This window comes from Megalops cyprinoides, chromosome 7, assembly GCF_013368585.1.
Source record: "Megalops cyprinoides isolate fMegCyp1 chromosome 7, fMegCyp1.pri, whole genome shotgun sequence".
NCBI lineage: Eukaryota > Metazoa > Chordata > Actinopteri > Elopiformes > Megalopidae > Megalops > Megalops cyprinoides.
Window position 1 is genome coordinate 40130499 of NC_050589.1, and position 21055 is coordinate 40151553.

The 21055-nt window shown below is 40.4% G+C and overlaps 1 protein-coding gene across 1 annotated transcript in view; it reads left to right on the forward strand.

The window, feature by feature from the left end:
- The window catches only part of LOC118780466 (voltage-dependent L-type calcium channel subunit alpha-1D-like), a 138229-nt gene that overhangs the window by 20535 nt on the left and 96639 nt on the right, over positions 1 to 21055 (forward strand). The window contains exons 4-6 of the mRNA XM_036532959.1: positions 17792 to 17931; positions 18503 to 18645; positions 18938 to 19090. Coding sequence (XP_036388852.1) covers positions 17792 to 17931; positions 18503 to 18645; positions 18938 to 19090 — 436 coding nt within the window. The remainder of the gene's footprint in view (positions 1 to 17791; positions 17932 to 18502; positions 18646 to 18937; positions 19091 to 21055) is intronic.

Below are 21055 nucleotides of genomic sequence, written 5' to 3' on the forward strand. Positions count from 1 at the left end.
CTGTTTTTGTGTGATTTAAATGCTCCATAGATATTTCTTTGAACTGCTCAGCCCTTAAGCATACAATTAAGTTTCATGACTCCTAAAATGTGAATTTATATGACCAAAACCTTTTTCAATTTCAGCACATACACAGAATGTTGATAGTTCTCCTGGCTTCCGCTTTCGCAATAGCACACAAATTTCAGACAATCTGCGGGGTTTCGTGAGCATAATCATTTATTCTAATTACGTGATTGGTGTTGATTATTTGAATTATTTGTTTTATGGTTAATCAAAGAGGATAAAGGAGAACAGGATGAAAGTAATGATAGATCTACAGGTAGTGTTCGGGCTTCCCCTGTTTCCAGCTCACCCGCTGCCACAACTCGTAGCTATTCAATATTGATATCACAGCAACAGCACTATGCTGCTTCCATGTGGTAGGTAGAAACACATGGCTACAAAGATAAAGAGTGAAAACATATGCTATGTGTTTTTCTAAGCTAATAGGTAAGTTAACCAACATAGATACAAGCAGGGGTTAAATTGGGATTTGTTATGTGGGGAGGCTCTGTAGGTTCAGGGTTGCCATGGGTGCACGTGTGTGTGCGCATAGACTACAAAATCCGAATGTCATTTGACAAACTGTAAATAAAATATAGCAAGGTGAGACAACCCTCTGCTCTGAACACTAAAACGCTAATCAAAGTCATTCTAGATACTGTTGGCAGTGCGCAAAGCTACAGCTGATGACAATAAAATCTTTCTGTAAGTGCACTCTCCTGTGTATCTGTATCAAATATAGGACTGGTGTTACCACTAAAGGAGAGAATAATAATACAAAGTAATATAAATAGAGCAGTCTTTTTAAGAGTTGCATTAAACTAGAATTAATACACAGGCTGCCAACACCTTTTCAAATTTCCAAACCTTTTCATGACTTTTCAAAGTCACATAAAATTTCAATCACCATTTCCTCGCAATCTTGCGATCCATAATCTATAGATAGAAAAGAGAAAAAATGGAAAAGCAACTACATGTGCACTCATGGAAGACACATTATCCCAAATAGCTAGATAGAAGAATTTTAACTTCCACATCAATACACAGTGGAAATGGTAGGCTAATATTACAGTTAATTCCATCACAGAGAACACAATCAAATTCCATGACTTTCTAAAAATTTTGGGCACAACATCTTACTGTAAAAGTATCAGCAAAACCAGTTAGTTCATCAGATCATTATTATCTAAGTGAAAATAGGAGTGTAAAAAGCTTAATGAACTAAAATTTAATGAAGCCTTGTTCCTATGAGAGGCAAGACAAACATTGCAAGCTTAGTTCCTTTTCATTCGTTAATGTTACAGCTAGGAAATGGTCAAACTAACCTGCATTACCTAGCCATGGTGTAATTTAAGTTGATCTATTCTGCTCAAACCACGATTGTCCTGACAAGGCTGAGAGATTTCAATACGTGCTAGCTTGCTTGAAAGTTTAGCTCGAACTAGAGCTTTCCAGCTAGCTTAATGCAGTGTTTCTCAGTCCTACTCCTGGTGGCCTACTGTCCTGTATCTTCTGCCTATCTTTGCTCTACCTACCTGACTGAACTCATCAGTGGCACTTTTGATTAGCTGAGCACACCTGATTTAATCAAGCAGCAAGGATAGATAGAAGATATGCAAGACAGTGGGCCACCAGGAGAGGTTTGAGAAATGCTTGCTTAATGTAACAGTTAGCTAGCTACCAAAGATTGGAGGCACCTGCCACAAACTTTTTTTTAACGTTAACGTCAAACTATCATTTAGTAAAATCGAAACATTAAGCAGAATATTGGAACAATTTACATTCTTTTATTAAACGTGTCATTTTCTGACCTATTTTTCTCCCTACGTTGCCAGCCACCTATCACTGCCATCTGTGCTGTCTGACTGACAAGTGACTGAGGTCACTGATCTGCTAGGTAGCGTTTAACCCTTTCACGCGTATGGTCACACCAGTGTGATTAACCATTTAGCGCATATGCTAAAACCGGTGCGATTGGAAAAATTCTAGCTAATTTTAGCAATTTTGAGGAAACAGCAATTTAGCATTAAAAAATATAGCAAATGCTAACTGAAAACTATGAGACACTTAATAATGCTAATGAAAACATAGCAAACCATGTAACGTGAGACGTGCGCTAGAAAAAATAAGTTACGTGCGAAAGTAAGGAAACCCATTGACAGAAAAAAGGGAAACCCCGTGAAAGTTCTGATGTTTGCAAGTTCTTACATCACCTCATTTGTGTTCTCTACAGCTACAGGAAACGTGTTTTAGTCATTTTTGAATTATTAAGAACGAGAAAAGTGTAAAAATATATACATTGTTGAAGATGTGCACGGCTGAGCGTCCCCTAATGACATAGAAGAGTGTATGTCTATGTGCCGGGGCTGAGCCCTGGACAGCCCTGGTCCAATTTAACCCTTGGATACAAGTGATATTTTTCTGCCCCAGAAGCATTTCACTGAACTTTGGAGGTGTGCTCCTGCATCAGGTATGACTAAAGGGAAAACGGTACAGGAAGAAACCTAATGTCGAATCCCGGGGATGGCCATTATTGTCAGGATCGGAGATCGGGACACAAACGCGGACCACCGGGTAAACGGAACCAAGCGTTTAATTTCAATCAGCAGGCAGTTCGTAGTACAGGGACAGGCAGGGTTCAAAAACACGGGGAAGCAGTCCGGGGGTGGATCCAGGATCGGAAGTCGGGGCGGGCAGAGTCGGGAACCAGGCGGGCGAATGGTGTCGGACGGATCCAAGTCGGCAGGCAGAAGACGAAGTCGGGAAACAGGCAGGAAACGGCAACAGCAACAGACTCAAGGTAACTAAAGCGGGGACGAGACAGGAAGAACTCACTGAAACTAACTAGCAATGAGACAGGGACACGCAGGGAAGATATAGGGCAGCGGTAACGAGGCAATGGGATGCAGGTGAGCAGGCAGGCAGGTGCCGGTGATGAGGGGATAAGGTGGGCGTAGACCAGGCAGGGAGCGGGGCGGGGCTGTAACACAGGGGAAACAAAAACACAGGTAAGGGGGAAAAAACAAAAACACCGCGGCTTAAGGGGGCGGAGCCCTGACAGTTATTGCCCTAAGAATAGCTATTCGATATATCGTGACGGCTATATCGCCCAGCCCTACTAGCTAGCTAAGTTATAATTCAGTCAGGCTTGCTATGAAGAAATATCAGTATCCTTTTCACAGAACACCCCACTCTCCAGCATCCAAATCATGTTCAGCAACACTGTCAGTGCTCTGCCTCCTTAGCTGTTGTTTTTTTGTTTTTTTTCTCCATGTGCTTTTGTTTTCCTTGTGTTCCAGCCCTGCCCCGCTCCCAGCCTGGTCCCTGCCCACCTGATTTCCTCATTACCTTCACCTGCCTGCCCACCTGCATCCCATCTCCTCGTCACCCCAGCCCTTTATATTCCCCGTTTGTTTCTTGTCTCATTGCTAGTTCGTTACAGCGTCTCTTTCCTGTTTTGTCCCCGCCGTTTTTCCTGCCTGTTCGTTGTTCCGGTTTCCGATTCTGTCTGCACCCGACCTTGGTTCTCTGCCTGCTGTTTTTGCCCTGTTTGCCTGATTGCCTGCTTACCTGGTTTCTGACTCTGCCTGACTCCACGATCGCCTTCCCCGGAATTGCCCTCGGACTGCCTGCCTGGTTTTTGACCCTGCCTGTTATCGTTTTCGCTACGCTGTCATCTTCCTAAAATAAAGTCGCACGGAACCTGAAACTTACGTGGTCCGCTCCTGAGTCCTCACCTGAGCTGTGACAAACACAGATACATGTACATATAGGCTGTGTCCCAATACGAAGTCAGCTGCCTTAGAAGGCAGCGTTTTCACTGTTTTCACAATTTTGCACACTTGCCCTTCGTATGCATGTCCCAAACCGAAGTCGTTATAAAATACGCCCTTCTAAGGTGCCTTATTTCAGTTAAATTTGAAGGCAGCATCCGATGTATCCTTTGCCAGGTAGGGTATGCCATAAGTCTTTGCAATTACCTCAAGCTTCTCAACTTCCATGAAATTAATGGTGGCTGAAAACACCACAGCGGTAGATGTGGTGATAGCAGAGGAGCTCAATATAAATGTCCATATGCAGTGAACTCAATAATTTGTTGAGGTTATATCTAAAAAAATACATTGTAATTATTTAATACACTGGAATAATGTATGTAATGTTTTTAAACCTCGGTGAGCTTTCCGTGAACTAGCTAGCTATCTTGCTAGTAATCACATTACTTTCCAATAGAACAAGCTTTTTAGTAGTTTGGTTGTCCATCGAACAAAGGTGAAGTGTTTTACAGCTACTGAAATGCTTAACATGATGATCTGATTAAATTGAAAAAAGTGACTGATCTAGTGGCTAGTCATTTAGTTAGACGAACGTTAAACTAATTTTCTCTCCAGGGACACGAACGATCTATGACGTGATCCTGCCTTCACAGTGTGTCCCGATATCGTTGCCTTTTGAGATTCCTTTTCCGATAGGATGCTACCTTATAAGGGAGCTCACTTCTAAGGGTGCAGGCAGCAGGCAGCTGACTTAAGGTCTTTACACATACAGGGCGACGTGAAAAAATGATGCGAAAGTGTGAAAAAATCGTAACGACAAATCGCGTTGTATGTGTAAAGACCTTTAGTATTGGGACAGCCATCGTGTAGGCTGCAGTTATTGTTAGGAGCTAGCTAATCTGGCAGGAAGAAAATCAAAGATCAGAACTGTGTGCCTTTTATATTTACATTTATTTATTTAGCAGACGCTTTTATCCAAAGCGACTTACAAAAGTGCATATAGTAAGTATAGCGACAGTACGGGGACAGGATGTGTACAGTTCCACAATGAGACAGTTCTCAGCTGAGAGCAAGGTCTGTTTGAGGACACAGTACTATCAGATTTGTATAACTACAGTGTATAGGGCAACTAATACCTTCAAACAACAAACTTCAACAACTTCAAACGGCGCAATGAGCGTCAGGGTAAAGGCGGCAACAAGAAACAATTTAAAAAGCACAGCAATTTACGACAGCACTGATTGGGGGGGGGTGTGCTGGGTCAGTCCAGGTAGAGTCTGAAGAGGTGCGTCTTCAGGCCCCGTCTGAAGGAATGGGGTGAAGGAGCTGTCCGTAGCAGGACAGGGAGTTCGTTCCACCACTGGGGAGCGATGTAGGCGAAACGCCGATGTCTGGCAGAACGAGCACCTCCTGCCTTGACCATGCAAGGAGCGAGGCGTCCAGTTGGGGTCGGGCTGGTGTGTAGGGCTGGATGAGTTCTTGGAGGTAGGTAGGGGCTGTCCTGTTTACTGCAGAGAAGACGAGGGTAAGGGTCTTGAATCTGATCCTGGCAGCGACAGGAAGCCAGTGGAGGGATTTAAGCAGGGGAGTAACATGGGAGAATTTGGGAGAGAGCTTTGCAGTAGTCCAGTCGAGGGAGAACTGTGGCCTGGATAAGGAGCTGCGTCGCGTATGTTGTCAGGAACGGACGAATCCTCCTGATGTTGTGGAGGAGGAATTCGCAGCCCCGCATACAAGATTACTTTTTTGCAATTCTGATAAAACTGTGCAAGTATCAAACTTCTACATGAACAAAATGACCTTTTGCAGTTGAAATCCATAAAAACGTGATTCGTTTTGCAATGGAAAAAATATAGTAAATAACTAATATCTAATCAGTACGCCTATATTGTCATTAACTTTTAAATTATAACTGTGTCTCTGTATTGTAAGTGACAGAGGTTGCGTGCTGCAAAGTATTTGATTCTGTACCTATGAAAAAACACAGAATACGGCACTTCCCACAGTTATGTTGGTTTAGGCAAACAAAGTTTACAAAGTTCTAAAGTAAACCCACACATCGTTATTATTTGAAATTACGAAAATCCCAGCAAAATAAATAAAGTAAATGCAGTTGAATTACCCAAGTACACAGGAGGAAGTGCAAATTAGTAAAAGTTTTGGTTAAGCAACTGTTATCATTGCTGTTCTCCTCTACTCACATTTATGTTCTGAAACTGGCTAATGATACTGCTGGTCAACCCACAGATGCAATGGAAGGTTGACTACAACTGCATACATGCATTTCAGTGATGGAACACACTACCAGTATGCTAAAAGCATGGTGAATATACACCGATGAGCCAAAACATTATGACCATCTGCCTAATATGCTGTTGGTTCTCCGTGTGCCGCCAAAACAGTGCTGACCCACCAAGGCATGGACTCTGACACCCTGAAGGTGTCCTGTGGTATCTGGCACCAAAACATGAGCAGCAGATCCTTCAAGTCCTGTAAGTTGTGAGGTGGAACCACCGTGCATCAGACTTGTTGGTCCAGCACATCCCACAGATGCTCAATTGGATTGAGATCTGGAGAATTTGGAGGCCAGGGCAACACCTTGAACACATCATCATGTTCCCCAAACCATTCCCGAACAATGTGTGTAGTGTGGCAGGGCATATTATCCTGCTGAAAGAGGCCACTGCCATCAGGGAATACCTTTGCCATGAAGGGGTGTACCTGGTCTGCAACGATGTTTAGGTAGGTGGCACGTGTCAAATTGACATCCACATGAATGACCGGACCCAGGGTTTCCCAGCAGAACATTGCCCAGAGCATCACACTCCCTCCACCAGCTTGTCGTTTTCCCACAGTGCATCCTGGTGCCATCAGTTCCCCAGGTAAACAGCGCACATGTACATGGCCATCCACATGATCTTAAAGAAAACAGGACTCATCTGACCATGCAACCTTCTTCCACCTTCTTCAAATCCAACATGGCTTGTTTGTACTTTTCCGACGAACAATATATGATAGTTTATTTATAGTTTATACATTTTGATGAATGGGGGGGGGGGGGGGGGGGGGGGGGAGAGTGGTGTATGTGTGTAATAAGGAAAAATCCCGGCAGATAAGTGCTATGGCAGCATACCTAGGGGACGAGAGGCAAGGGGCCAGCACAATCATGAGGGCTACCCTAAGGCAGTCAACACCAGACCACAGCCGGATCAGCTGAACAGAGTCACCAGGCCATGACGTAGTGACAGCAATGACCACTTAGTCCACCAAAAACTCTATGATCTATGCCAGCACCATGCTGTGTCCCTCAACTAAAATTTGATATAGTAAAGTTTTAAATTGGGGACGGCCAATCCACCCTTTTCTTTGGGCCGTTGTAGAGTAGACAGACGGATCCTAGCCCGTTTGCCAGCCCAGATGAACTTAGAGAATTGTGAATTTGCATTGTCAAAATATTTTGGAGGTGGCTGAATAGGTAGCATAAAAAATAAGTAATTGATGCGTGGTAGAACATTCATTTTAAGTATGGTAACTCTAGCCTGCATAGAAATCTTTAAAGAGCTCCATCTTTGAAGGTCTGTGGTTACGTTTTGCATGAGACCAGTGTAGTTATCATGAAGGATAGTTGGGAGAGAGCCACTTATTTTAATACCTAGATAAACAAAAGAGTTCACCAATGGAATAAATGGGGGTAGGGAGACATTGCCTTTATTTTGCCTGATTAGCGTCAGTGCAGATTTGGACCAACTGATCTTGTAGCCAGAAAGCCTATGAAATTTATCAAATAATTGTAAAACATGAGGAACTGTTTGATTAATATTAGATAAGTAGAGCAAGATGTCATCTGTGTACAGCGAAATATTTTGTGATGTGCCTAACAGTGTAATTGGTGAAATAAACTGGCTTTGTCTAACAGCCTGAGCAAGTGGTTCTAGGGAGAGAGCGAAGAGCAGGGGGGAAAGGGGACAGCCCTGTCTAGTACCTCGCTGAAGTTCAAAAGGAGGGGATTTGCAAGACCCAGTCAATACTGAGGCAGTGGGGGGAACAGTAGAGGGTTTTAACCATCCCTATAAATGTTGATCCAAATCCATAGTGTTCCAATAGTTACCACAAGTATTCCCACTCAAGACAATCGAACGCCTTTTCTGCGTCGAGTGAGAATACTGCAGTGGAATCATGAGAGGTATCCAATTATTATATGGAGTAACCTTCTCAAATTATCTGATGCCGTCCGCCCTTTAATGAAACCTGTTTGGTCATAATGAACAAGTTTAGCAATGTGGGGTTCTATTCTCGTGACTAATACCTTTGCAAATATTTTAATGTCGGCACAGATTAAAGAGATGCCTGTCAGTATTTTTCAGTGTCACTGCAAAAAAAACTACTGCACAAAAAATCTACTGTATGTTCTGTGTTTTTTAATTCTATTTATTTTTTTATTTAAGTGTAACCTATCAATATATTTATCCATGGAGTCATTGCTCTTGTTAATAGCTACCATCATTCAAGATTACTGCTGAAGCTAAAAAAAATAGAAGAATTAAAGAAGGAAGCAACCATTTTTAATGGTTGCATGATTTTTTATGTCTGTGTGCCCGGTTGAACTGTCATCTGCCCTACAGCATAATGAAACTATTTGTTATCTAGGTTTGAAGTATTTTAACTCAGCAAAGTACCTTATTGCAAGAGAAGGAAACACACTGAACAAACTAAACAAGATTCAGGGTGTAACATTAAAGAAATCTTTTGGAAATCTTTTAAAATTTATTGTAGCTATTTCTTTTAAATAATAGATGTCTTGAGAATAGAGAAAGTGTAATATGTTAAAATTTTGAATAAAACTTTGCATTTTTATCTAGTGTTATGTTGTCATAATTGAATCTTAGAGACTTTTGCAATGTTTGCACAAATGATTTGCATGTAGTTATACACATATACCACACTCATACTGACTGTGCTGTCCAATTCAGTCTTTTAAAATCTCACATTATACTTCGTCATCTTTTGCAGTTGGAGCTGTGAAATTAGATTTTTAATTGTTTTCATTCTTCACATCTGGATTTGAACTTGAGTATCAGTGTCTTACGACTCTTGGGCTTGGGCTTGAGGTTAGGTTACTTGGGCTTGAGGTTAGGTTACTTGGCTACCACAGTTTGCCTCTGAAATTCTGTAGTAAATACCAAGACAAGTAATTAGGAAGAAAGAGTCATAGTAACTTTGCAGATGAACATGGATAAAAGTGAAATAATGTAGTAATTGCCATGGTATTTCCCAAGTGAATAGCACATAAATTGCCTGTAGATAGTAGAGCTACACATAATTATTTAAGATGAATGCTAGATTACTCATTCTTAGTAAGAATGAAAAAGATTTTTGTCATTTCATGTAGACAGTGATTTCCAGTAACAGGGATAATCTTAAAGTGTTCCCTATAAATGTCTTAAAGTACATTGCATAACTTGTCTGTAACTCTATCTGCCCAGTGCCGGCCAGAAGCAGATGGGCCCCCCCCCCCATGAGCCTGGTTCTGCTCAAGGTTTCTTCCTGATAGGGAATTTTTCCTTGCCACTGTTGCCTTAGGCTTGCTCTCAGGGGGTCTCAGGCCTGGGAACAATGTAAAGCTGCTTTGTGACAACTTGTGTTGTAAAAAAGCGCTATACAAATAAAAATGAATTGAATTGAATAATCTTACCTTGTAATTACTCATTAGTTTCATAGGCATTACTTACCAATTGCTACCAGATACCATGAAATAGTGCAGTGTCTTTCTCCAACAGTTGATTAGGGGCTTTTGAATGAAAATATTAATGAACTCCACATAGACTTCCAAGGCCAAATATACAACAGAAATATTAAGAAGTGTTAAACATAACATGTATGGAGGGGCTTGCTTGTAGGTAAAGTAAAGATATTTATTCTGAGCGCAGACTGAGCCAAAGACCTCACAAATGTGATGTCATTAGCCAACAATGATTGAAACTGTGCAGTGGCAGAACACAGTTGGCTTTGTTTTTGTGGGAGAAAGATTATGTGTGTGGGAAAGGCTCTCCTACAAGAGTGTTGAGATTTTTGCAGTATATATATACATATATATATATATATATATATATATATATATATATATATATATATATATATATATATATACATACATACATACATATATACATGGTATATGATATACAATATGAGGTTCACGATTCAATATCACCACGACTCGACAGAGCCTAATAACAGTTCAGTGACAAAGTATGAATTTTCAGAATTGATATTTAATTTTTAGCCATGCAAAATACAAAATAAATTCTCATTTGATTAAAGTTGTCTACTAGACAACACACAAAGAGATCAAAGTAACAACAGAAATTCTCATAAAGATCAGAAATACAACAAAAGTGTCAAATACAACAAATAAATGAATAATTTATTTAATGAATGAACAATTTATTAAAATGATCAGATTTTGCTACCGGTTGCAGGAATTTATAGCGTAGTCTATAAATTATTGCTACCTTGTCAAAAAATGATACCAGAAGGCAGCAACGTTCACATGATTTTGACGTGTTATAGAAACAGTAACGTTAGTGATAGGAAGCACATTAGTGATAGGACCATTTCATAACTCTGATTTGATTTTCAGAAATAATTTTGGGTGTTCTGTCATTTTGTCCTACCTTGTTGAAACGTCCTACTTGCAGCCATCGATCTTCGCTACCCTAACTTGAAATACTACCGCAGGTAGCCTACTCTAGGTTGCGTACCATTTTTAGTAGGCAACAAATGGATCTTGCTACCAACCTGATATTCTACTTATCATATTAAAAATATCTAAAATGACAAAAATAGTCTAAAATGACCTTAGGAGAATTATACCATCATAAAATGACTGGTAGCTTATTTCGATAGTGTAGACACTCATCAGAAAATGCAACCAGTGTGACCACACGGTCACATAAATGTAAATATCGCATAATATGTCAAATGTGTAGACATACGACAGAGAAACATTAGATAGCTAGATAGATAGTAAAGTATTAACTAGGTATCTAACAAACTATTGTTTAAAAATAGCAATTGAGTGAGTGAGCTACATTTCCAAAAACTTACCTACATTTCTAAAGACCGTCTCTACCGTCAGAGGAAGCAAAAAATTATGGGCGGGCATTTGGTACTGTCAGCTGTACCATATTTGCATGCCTATGCATGCACACTACCTGCTGGTTGCACGCTCTGATGGGTTGCAAAAAAAGATAGGATGCCAGTGTAGGCCCTCTTGCATACAAAATGGCGATTGTTGTCCTCTGTTGTCTGAAGTGTGTAACTGCGAGAGATTTTGGTGGTTGTAAGATCACCCCAGATCATCTTGTTTGTGGTTAAATACCAGGGTCAGTCAAAACAGGGGAGGAGGCAGGGCTTCCCTTTTAGCACTTTTAATGGTAGATGGTAATGTTGTGTGTGGTCTAAAGGGAAACAGGGAGGTACAATAGGCAACATCCTATTATATCAGCAGTGAGAACAATTGCTAGTATTCATCATATCCTTATCACCTCTAACATTCATTTTCAATTCAATTCAATTTTATTTGTATAGTGCTTTTTACAACACAAGTTGTCACAAAGCAACTTTACATTGTTCCTAGGCCTGAGACCCCCTGAGAGCAAGCCTAAGGCAACAGTGGCAAGGAAAAACTCCCTATCAGGAAGAAACCTTGAGCAGAACCGGGCTCAGAGGGGGAGCCCATCTGCTTCTGGCCAGCACTGGGCAGATAGAGTTAAAGACAAGTTATACAATGTAATTTAAGACATTTATGATTGATAGACAATAGTAGTTAACAGCAGAGCAATTATAAGAATGTCTCCTAGGATGTCCGGTTCTTGGAACGCAGTTGGCTTTGATGGGCAGGGCAGCGAGGTAGCAGGACTGGAAAACGGGATGAGACGCTTGGGCTACAGCTCCGGACAGGAGCCCGGAGCGGGGATAGGAAGCAAACAGAAAAGAGTGGTTAGTGGATGATAAGAATGGCAGGGATGTAGAACAGAGAGGCAGGAGAGGAGGGGCAGTGAAAAAGGTGCTAGTGTGCAACAAGGAAAAAACCCAGGCAGGCTAACATTATGGCAGCATACCTAGGGGATGGGAGGCAAGGGACCGGCATAGTCATGAGGGTGACCCTAAGACAGTCAACACAAGATCACGGCACAGAGTCCATGAAAGCAATGACCACTTAGTCCACCAGAGACTCTATGATCCACGCCAGCACCAGGCCATGTCCCTCAGCTGAAGGATTTACTATATAGATATGTTTTGAGCTTAGACTTAAAGGTGGAGAGAGAGTCTGTTCCCTCCCATAAATATACTGTGTGTAACATCACATCATTCGCTATAAACTAAGATAACAAAGTAGGTTTACCACTCCTCTTATAATGTGTAGTTCAACTAATGTAACGATACACAAACATATTACCCTGGCCATGCATACATCCAGCACAGCATAACATTGTCAGTGCGATTATTCATCATTTACCTAGCATCACCATTGATAACTACATAGCAATTTACGCATAACTAGCGTGGCAAAATTACATTTAACTAAAACCTTTATACTGCGTGTATGAATTGGCAGATTATACAACAATTATAAAACTGAAACACTCAGGAAATGGTTGCAGCATTACATTGCTCGATGGCAAACAAATTACATGTGGAATTTTTTTGTCTAAATTCCACATTACTGCATCGCCTTCAAATCTAAACACAAAGAAAATGTGTACTTACTTGTCTTTAGCTATGCACACCATAAACCGAGTTCCAGTAAAAAATAACTAAACAGTCCCAGAACTAAACACAACTTTTACACAGAGGTAACTTTCTTGTTGCTCATTCCACTCTCCTCCAAACCTGCTGCCTTCACTTGCCTCTTCCCAGTGTGCTGATTAGCTGAACAGCACAAGTGTGCATGATCAAGCATGAAACTCCCAAAAAGGGCAACATGCATCTCCTCTCATAGAGCCTCTTGAACAATATATATATATTTTATGAGGGGCCAAACAGGAAATATATAAATGTAATTCTAAATATATAAATACAGTTCCTGAATATATAAATATAGCTCTAAATGTATATATTCAGGAATTATATTTACAAATATAACTCATGAGTATATAAGGGTAACTCTGAATATATACCTGAAATACCTGGTGTGCTATCATCAAGCCTTTTTAGGGTATCCGACAGAAATGATCACAATGAATCCGAGGCCTGAGTGATTACAAACATTTGCTTATGGGCTATCTAACCTAATTTAAATATAGAGAATTTGGATATGGCCACATAATAAATGCCCAAACTTGGACCCTTTAAACTTTCTTCCTTTTCTTCTTTTACTTGATATTATCTGGTCTCCCTGTTTATTAAATTTTAAATTACTTTTTAGTCTTAAAAGCACAGATAACCGTCATGACCATTTTTGATGTGCATGAACGATAACTAGCTAGCTGATCTCACAACCAAGATTATTAATAATTTAAAATGAAAATTATAATAGTAATAATTATACTATGGCTATATAATTTACACAGATTGAACAAATAAAAATGATCAAATTCCCTGGATCGATCATTAATGATTTTGCCTTGCATGTCAGCTCACAACAGGTAGGAAGGTTAACAAGTACAGTGGATATAAAAAGTCTACACGCCCTTATGAAATTGCAGGTTTTTGAAATGTAAAGACAGAAATAACAGAAATGTAAATGTCATGCCTGTAGGTAAATAGCATACACCTGCCATCAATGAAAGTGATTCTGATTAAACCCAGATTAAAGTCAGCTGTTGCTATAGGATTTGCTTGAATGTTTGGAGTTGCATCCTACTGGGAGAGCCATGGTCCGCAAAGAGTTGCCAAAGAAACTGTGAGGGCTAATTGTTGAAAAGTACCAATCAGGAGAGGGATATAACAGAATATCGAAGGCACCGGATGTACCATGGAGCACTGTCAAAACCATCATCAATAAGTGGAGAAAATGGTGGAGGGTCGTCCTGATCTTTGCAATGCCTCTGTGGTGCCAAAGTTGATGAGAGGACGAGGAGAAAACTTATCAGGGAGCCTCCCTGATAAGTTTTTCACCAAGAGGCCAACAGCAACACTGAAGGAGCTACAGGAATTTCTGGCAGGTACCGTGCAGAATACCATCTCTGGTATTCTGCACATATCTGGGCGATGGGGTAGGGTGGCAAGACGGAAACCCTTTCTTACAAAAAGGAACATCGAAGCTCGTCTAAATTATGCCAAAAGGTTCAATCAGTCACCCCAAACCATGTGGACCATGGTTTTTGGTGGACCAACCATTTTTTTTACAAAAATATGAATAATAAAAAAATAGCCTGGGATCTATTCATGTCATTCCGATCATGCATTAAAGCCCTCGAAAATAATATGATATTGTTGAGCAAAAACAGAAGTATGTTTTAGGTTCTCTGTGTGTCATTCAAGCAGCAGATCTACTTCACACTATTTGGCACGCACGCATTTTGTGTGAGCATGAGAGAGACAGAGAGAGAAAGAGAGCACTGACATTGTTGTCATTGTTGGCATCTGGTCATATCTAGCTAGCTAATTCACTCAAGGCAAGACTTGAAGGCTATGGATATAAAAAGCTTTTTCAAAAAGAAAAAGGATGAAGGCAATGAGGCACAGGCGAGGCTAGAGGAGGTGGAGGAAGAGTTATCTCCTGTTGCTGTAGCAGCAGATGAGTCAGGCTGTGAGAGTGCCATTGCCTCATCTACAAGCTCAGGTTGGTGAAGAAGACGGCTCTTTAGCTAGCTAGCTATGTCACAAGGCACACCATTTATGAAAACAAGTATTCCCAAGGCACACCTTTACATAATAACAAAGTAGAATGACAACTCAGATTGTACTCATTTTGATTTCATGTTGTGAAAGCCAGCCTACGCACCTGACCGGAACCTTTTGGTAGAGCGCAGTGTCTCACATCTTATATTCATTTTACTGTGAAATAGCTTGAAAATGGTGCAATTATCAGGTGAAAATCTAAAGATTTCTGGGCTGGGCTAAGCCCACAATATGTCAAGGAAAGATTTATATTTAGTTGAAGAGGTAACATTCAATTCAATTCAATTCATTTTTATTTGTATAGCGCTTTTTACAACACAAGTTGTCACAAAGCAGCTTTACATTGTTCCCAGGCCTGAGACCCCCTGAGAGCAAGCCAACAAGGCAACAGTGGCAAGGAAAAACTCCCTATCAGGAAGAAACCTTGAGCAGAACCGGGCTCATGGGGGGGCCCATCTGCTTCTGGCCGGCACTGGGCAGATAGAGTTAGACACAAAATTATGCAATGTACATTTGTGATTGACAAACAATAGCAGTTAACAGTAGAGTGATTATAAGAATGTCTCCTAGGATGTCCGGGTCTTGGAATGCAGTTGGCTTTGATGGGCAGGGCAGCGAGGTAGCAGGACTGGAAAACGAGATGAGACGCTTGGGCTACAGCTCCGGACAGGAGCCCGGAGCAGGGAATAGGAAGCAAACAGAAAACAGTGGTTAGTGGATGATAAGAATGGCAGGGATGTAGAACAGAGAGGCAGGAGAGGAGGGGCAGAGAAAAAGGTGTGCAACAAGGAAAGACCCCGGCAGGCTAACATTATGGCAGCATACCTTTAAACATAAATTTAAACATGTTAAATTATAAATTTTAATCTAATTGATTTGCTTGGATTTAAGGAATGAGTTCCTGTAATTTATTCTACATTAACATTTACTTCTACGTTTGAAACATGTGACGGACCCGTGCTGAGCAGTGCCGTCCCCCTATGAAGGTGGTCATGGCCACAAGAACTCAATGAAAAGGGACAAAAAGTCAATTTTTAACCATATCTGCTTCTGCCTCTAAAAAGACTGCACAGAGGGCAATATCAGCAGAGCACAACCCAGGACAATACACATCACAGCCGACTCTGAACAACACTGATCTCCATTATCGAATTTATCAAGGTGTCCAGCACCATAAAACACACAAGGGGGGGGGGGGCGTCCAAATATAACAAATAACACAAACATCCACAAGACATGTCCTGGAATGAAACATATACTTTGACTGATATTATTAACATATTCATAAAAGAAGAGAGCACATTTTAAAGAACACAGCTTGGCCATAGCCGCTTCCATGGTCCCCGTGGCCAAGAACAGTTGGTTTGCTCGGCCCTCCCCCTAGGAACCAAATAAATTTGTTTTGTTTTCTGACGGCACTTCTTTGATGCTGGACTCACCTGCAACAATATCACTCAATACAGGTAACAAACATTCCCTTTACCAGTAAAATTGAAACAATTCCTATTTAACCATTCATGTTTACTAGGCCTGTGCACTGACCCAGCAACAATGATCAAATAAATGTTCCTGAACAACGTGTTGAACGTGCTGAACAGTGTTCGCTTCCATGTGCGTCTCGCACTGCGGCCATCACAAAGCATATTACCTTCACTGTAGTGTTACCATAATGGTACACAAATGTATAACCCCTGTCTCCATGGTCCCCAAATATGATGACCTGATGAGTCAGTTATCTCATTTTCATTTATCTTTTGTCTACCTTCAGTAATTCATAATCAGTTTGTAGAGAAGGTGTCATTGCTGATCACTGAAGCTTCACAAGGGTTTTCATTATCTTCATTTCATGACAGCTACAATTTCATTTCAAATGTAAATGTAAAATATTTTTCCAAAACCTTTCCAAAACCCTATTGCCCCTTTAAATAAAATTTTCTGCAGGTTCCCTCAACAAGTTGCCTGTATTGATCCAATTTTTTCCCAGGAATTTGATCACACAGACTTCTTTGGGGCAAGACCTCAGTGCAGCTCAGTTGAGTCTTTTTGTCTGGTTCCAACAATAAAGCCTTTGACCATGCTCACAGGATCAGTTTATGATAGTCAGTGGGTTAAAGCGTGGTAGTGTATAAAAGACAAGATCAGATTCATCTGATTTTACTGTCAACACTGTCCTCATACTGACACTAGTCTGTATAGACCTGAAAAATGTGGAAAGTAGAGGAGAATGAAGAAACATTTTAGAGTAAGAGAGAGAGTGTGAGAGGCAGACAAAAAGATGAGAGTGGGGCAGAGAGAAAGAGAGACAGGCTATAGAAAATCAGGGTTTGGGAGATTGTCTGTTTGTTTAGCTGCTCTAAATGCTCTCGGATTAGATAAGCAGCTTACCCTCAACCCATCACTCCATCTTTCTCCATCCTTCACCTCCCCCCTCTCTGTGTCATTTTCTTTTCTTCCCACCCTCATTTTAATTCTCTCCATTACAAGCTTTTGAGTAACCAAATTTAAATTTTATGTAATTGCCAAATAATGCAAATTTACTTCTATAATTCAGATATTTTAATGTTTTTAATCATTCTGGTGGTTCACTTGTGGTGTCCAAACTGTGTTACATTCGCTTAGTACACTATTGTCTTGTCATGCCAATTCTATACTGTTCATATTGCATAATAATTCAATTTTTAATCCAGGTCCATGAAGTTGTCCCCTGCTTTTTTCTAAGCAATAGCAATTAGCAAATGGATTGAAGCAGACATTTAATCCCACAGATTTTGAATTTGAATATATTTGTTTGTGTAAGTCTGTGAGTGTGCATGTACATGTTTCTGTGTGAGTATAGGTATCTGTGTGTATGTGTGTGTCTGTATGTGTGTGTCCATCTGTTGGAAATGGTGACATATTGGTAATCCTCTGAAATTCCATATTAAACTGTCCTGTGACTTTCCTCTACTGCTGTCTGTGAGAAAATATAACCCTGGCTTTTTTTTCATAAAATTCTGACAGTTATTGTAGATATAAGTCCAAAAGATGTTCTGAAGATGCAGTCACCATGTGTATGTCATGTAGATATAGATGGAGGGATGCATAGACTGATCAGTTGATGGTGCTTTCTATCTGTATTTGTGTAGGAGCAAGTGGAATACGTATTTCTGATCATCTTCACTGTTGAGACCTTTCTGAAGATCCTGGCATATGGATTAGTCATGCACCCCAGCTCCTACATCCGCAATGGCTGGAATCTCCTGGACTTTGTCATCGTAATTGTGGGGTACACACAGCCCTCCTTCGCCATGATTAATATCATTAGTATCAATTTACATCATACAGCTAACCCCCTTCTTTTTCTGCCAACTGTCTTTCTTTTTCCTTCTCACTCCTTTCTTCATCAGTGTTCTTACAGTTTTCCACCTCTACACCATACCTTCCAAAGGGCTTGAAAGGCTACTTCCTCTCCTTCCTTTGCCCCCCTCTCTCTTGCCCTCCTCCTACCTATTTCACAGATTATCCCAATGTTATTTGACAGCTACTCTTAAATGGGAAAGAAGGAAATCTCTTGTTCCCTTTTTGTAGAAACTCAGTCCCTGTGCATCGTTCTTAATTTTGTTGACACAAACTTGGTTTTCCTTCTTAAGATCTTATAACATTAATCTCAGAGAATTTAAAGATCATCCTGTATTAGTAAAATACAGTTTTTAGAAAGAAGTAAAAGATCCCATGTGCGATCCCATATATGAGATTGTAACAGATAACAAACACACCCTAGGGAAAGCAAACAGTTAATGCACTAATTGGTCCAAATGTAGCAAGCTGGTCTATGTATGTATGTGTGTGTATTGCAGACTGTTCAGCGTGGTCCTGGAGACAATGACTCACAAGCCAGGTGAAGCTCATCACATGGCAGGCAAGCCGGGTGGGCTGGATGTGAAGGCTCTCAGAGCATTCCGAGTTCTGCGGCCGCTGCGGCTGGTCTCAGGAGTTCCTAGTGCGTCTCTCTTCTGTTGCCTACATTATACAGTATACTTTTCTGCTGTGTGTATTCCCACCATGTTCACTGCTACTGTGTGTAGGGGTAGAAGTATGTGTGTTTTCTGAATGTGTACTGCAATATCATGTGTGTGTGTTATAACATAACTGTACACTGTACACTGTAACAGCATGTATTTATACTGTAAAAGTATTTGTGTTTGCTTGTGTGTTTTCAACTATTTTTAACATGAACACTGTAACACTGTACGAGTATGTATGTGTGTAACAGTAGTGTGGTACCTCTCCAGGTCTCCAAATTGTGCTGAACTCCATTATGAAGGCAATGGTGCCCCTGCTCCACATCGCCCTGCTGGTTTTGTTTGTTATCATCATCTACGCCATCATCGGTCTAGAGCTTTTCATCGGCAGGATGCACAAAACCTGTTACTACATTGGCACAGGTCCCTGAATATGCATACACATAAAAAATGGAATTAGTCTGAAAAATTCCGCAACACAATAAGTGAGAAATAGTGACATTGGGTATTTGAATATTTACACTTAAACAGTACCAATTGATTATTTAATATTGATAATTAGAGGAAACCTATCTGTCATGTGTATAATTTGCCCATCTTATTGCACTGATGAGATACAATATTTTACTAGAACAACCGACAAACATAGACTATATCCAGAATGTGTACTGTTTTGAAATATTGACGGGAAGGGAAGATGGAATAATGTCTGAGGATACTGGTTTATGACTGAGTTACTTCAGAAGTTCTAACTTAATTAAATTTAATTTATTTTTATTTATGTTAATTTTTATGTTTTTTTATTTATGTTTTTGTCCTTTTAGTTTTCACATACTTTCCACAGGAAGGCATGCTGAGAATTTTTTTCCACTTTTATTTTCAGCACAGTAATTATTTAGGCAGTCAGGTAATCAAATGATTTTAATTCATATATAGATTAGAGAAGTATTAGTAGTGGATATTAGCAAGCAAACTATGTATCTAGCTAACCACCAATCAGCACAGCAGATAAGATAAAACATGTAGATCAAATAATATTGAGCTACTTTATCTTGATCCTCATCCTACACATTGTTACAACTATTTTTGTGCTGCATTTATGCAACTAGTGATTCTTTTCCAGTTGGCCAGCTGGCTGGGTAGCCAAACCCATGGTTTACTTTATTTTATTTTTATTCTGTTTCTTTTTGTGCCAAGCCACTTAGTGTAGTTTGAACTGTAAATGTGGCATCTCTGTCTGAGTGGTACACTCAACAGGTCCAGGAAGAGTTGCTTAGTAAAATGGTTAAAATGTTGGCAATGCAGTATGCATGTTAGTTAGTTAGTTGGGTCATGTTAGTTAGTCAGTTAGGTGCTTATAGGCTGAAATGGGAATAGCTGTGCAAACCATAAGGGAATTTGTGGTTTCAAGCCATTTTCAGCCCTTGTGGGAAAATGATCTTGGCTATGTTTGAGAGCCCAAGGACTGATCATTGACATTAACAGTTGCCCTTGGCAACCAGATTGCACCAATCAAGAGGTTTTGGCAACCATTTCATGTTGTCTAGTCACCCATCTTGACAAACAGGGAAAACACTGTCTGCCACCATTGGAAAAAAAACCAAGCAATAGTATTCTCTCTCCTCCCTTCCTCCAATATTTTCATTTGAATGTCTTGCATTTTTCAGGCCTTATGAAACCCATGTGCAAAACTCTTGTAACTGCTTAGGCTGACAAATTTGAAATTCCATTTAAATTGGACAGTATCACTGCCAACCAATACATGAAAACTGATCCACCCCCTTTGTGCTGTGTATCACTTTTGACTCATGCACACACCTCACTGTCAGACTGCTCTGCTGACCAACCCCTTTTGTCAGCCTCATTAAGCAAGCATCAAGTCCTTTCTAGGGGTTTGTAGTGTCAACTACGCCACCTAGGGGAATTTCACCCCAAGGAATTTAAATTCAACCACTTTAAACCCAAAAGGACCACACAGGTTTGAAACAAAGACCAGAGGGGTGATTTCACAAATAGTGTATAAAATTTAATTAACAATTCTATTTAAAAACACACAACCAGGGCTATGAATGCCAGGGAGCAGAGGGGTGAGAGCTGCCAAGGCCACGGCTCGATCACTGACAGCGGCCCAGATACTGAGAGGGAGAAAGCTATATTAGCTAAAAGCAAAAGGGGAACTGAACAACATTGACAAAATAAAAAATGAACCAGCCTACCTTGAATGAAAGCGAAACTGGCTTAAGCAGAGACTCAAAGCGGAACAATGCTACTCCATATCCACAACAAAGACGCAAGCCAATTATGCTACAAAGCAAGGAAGCGGGGCAGATGTAACACCAGTGACTCATGCTATAAACATACTGTACAAGAAAGAAACGGTAAAAGCAC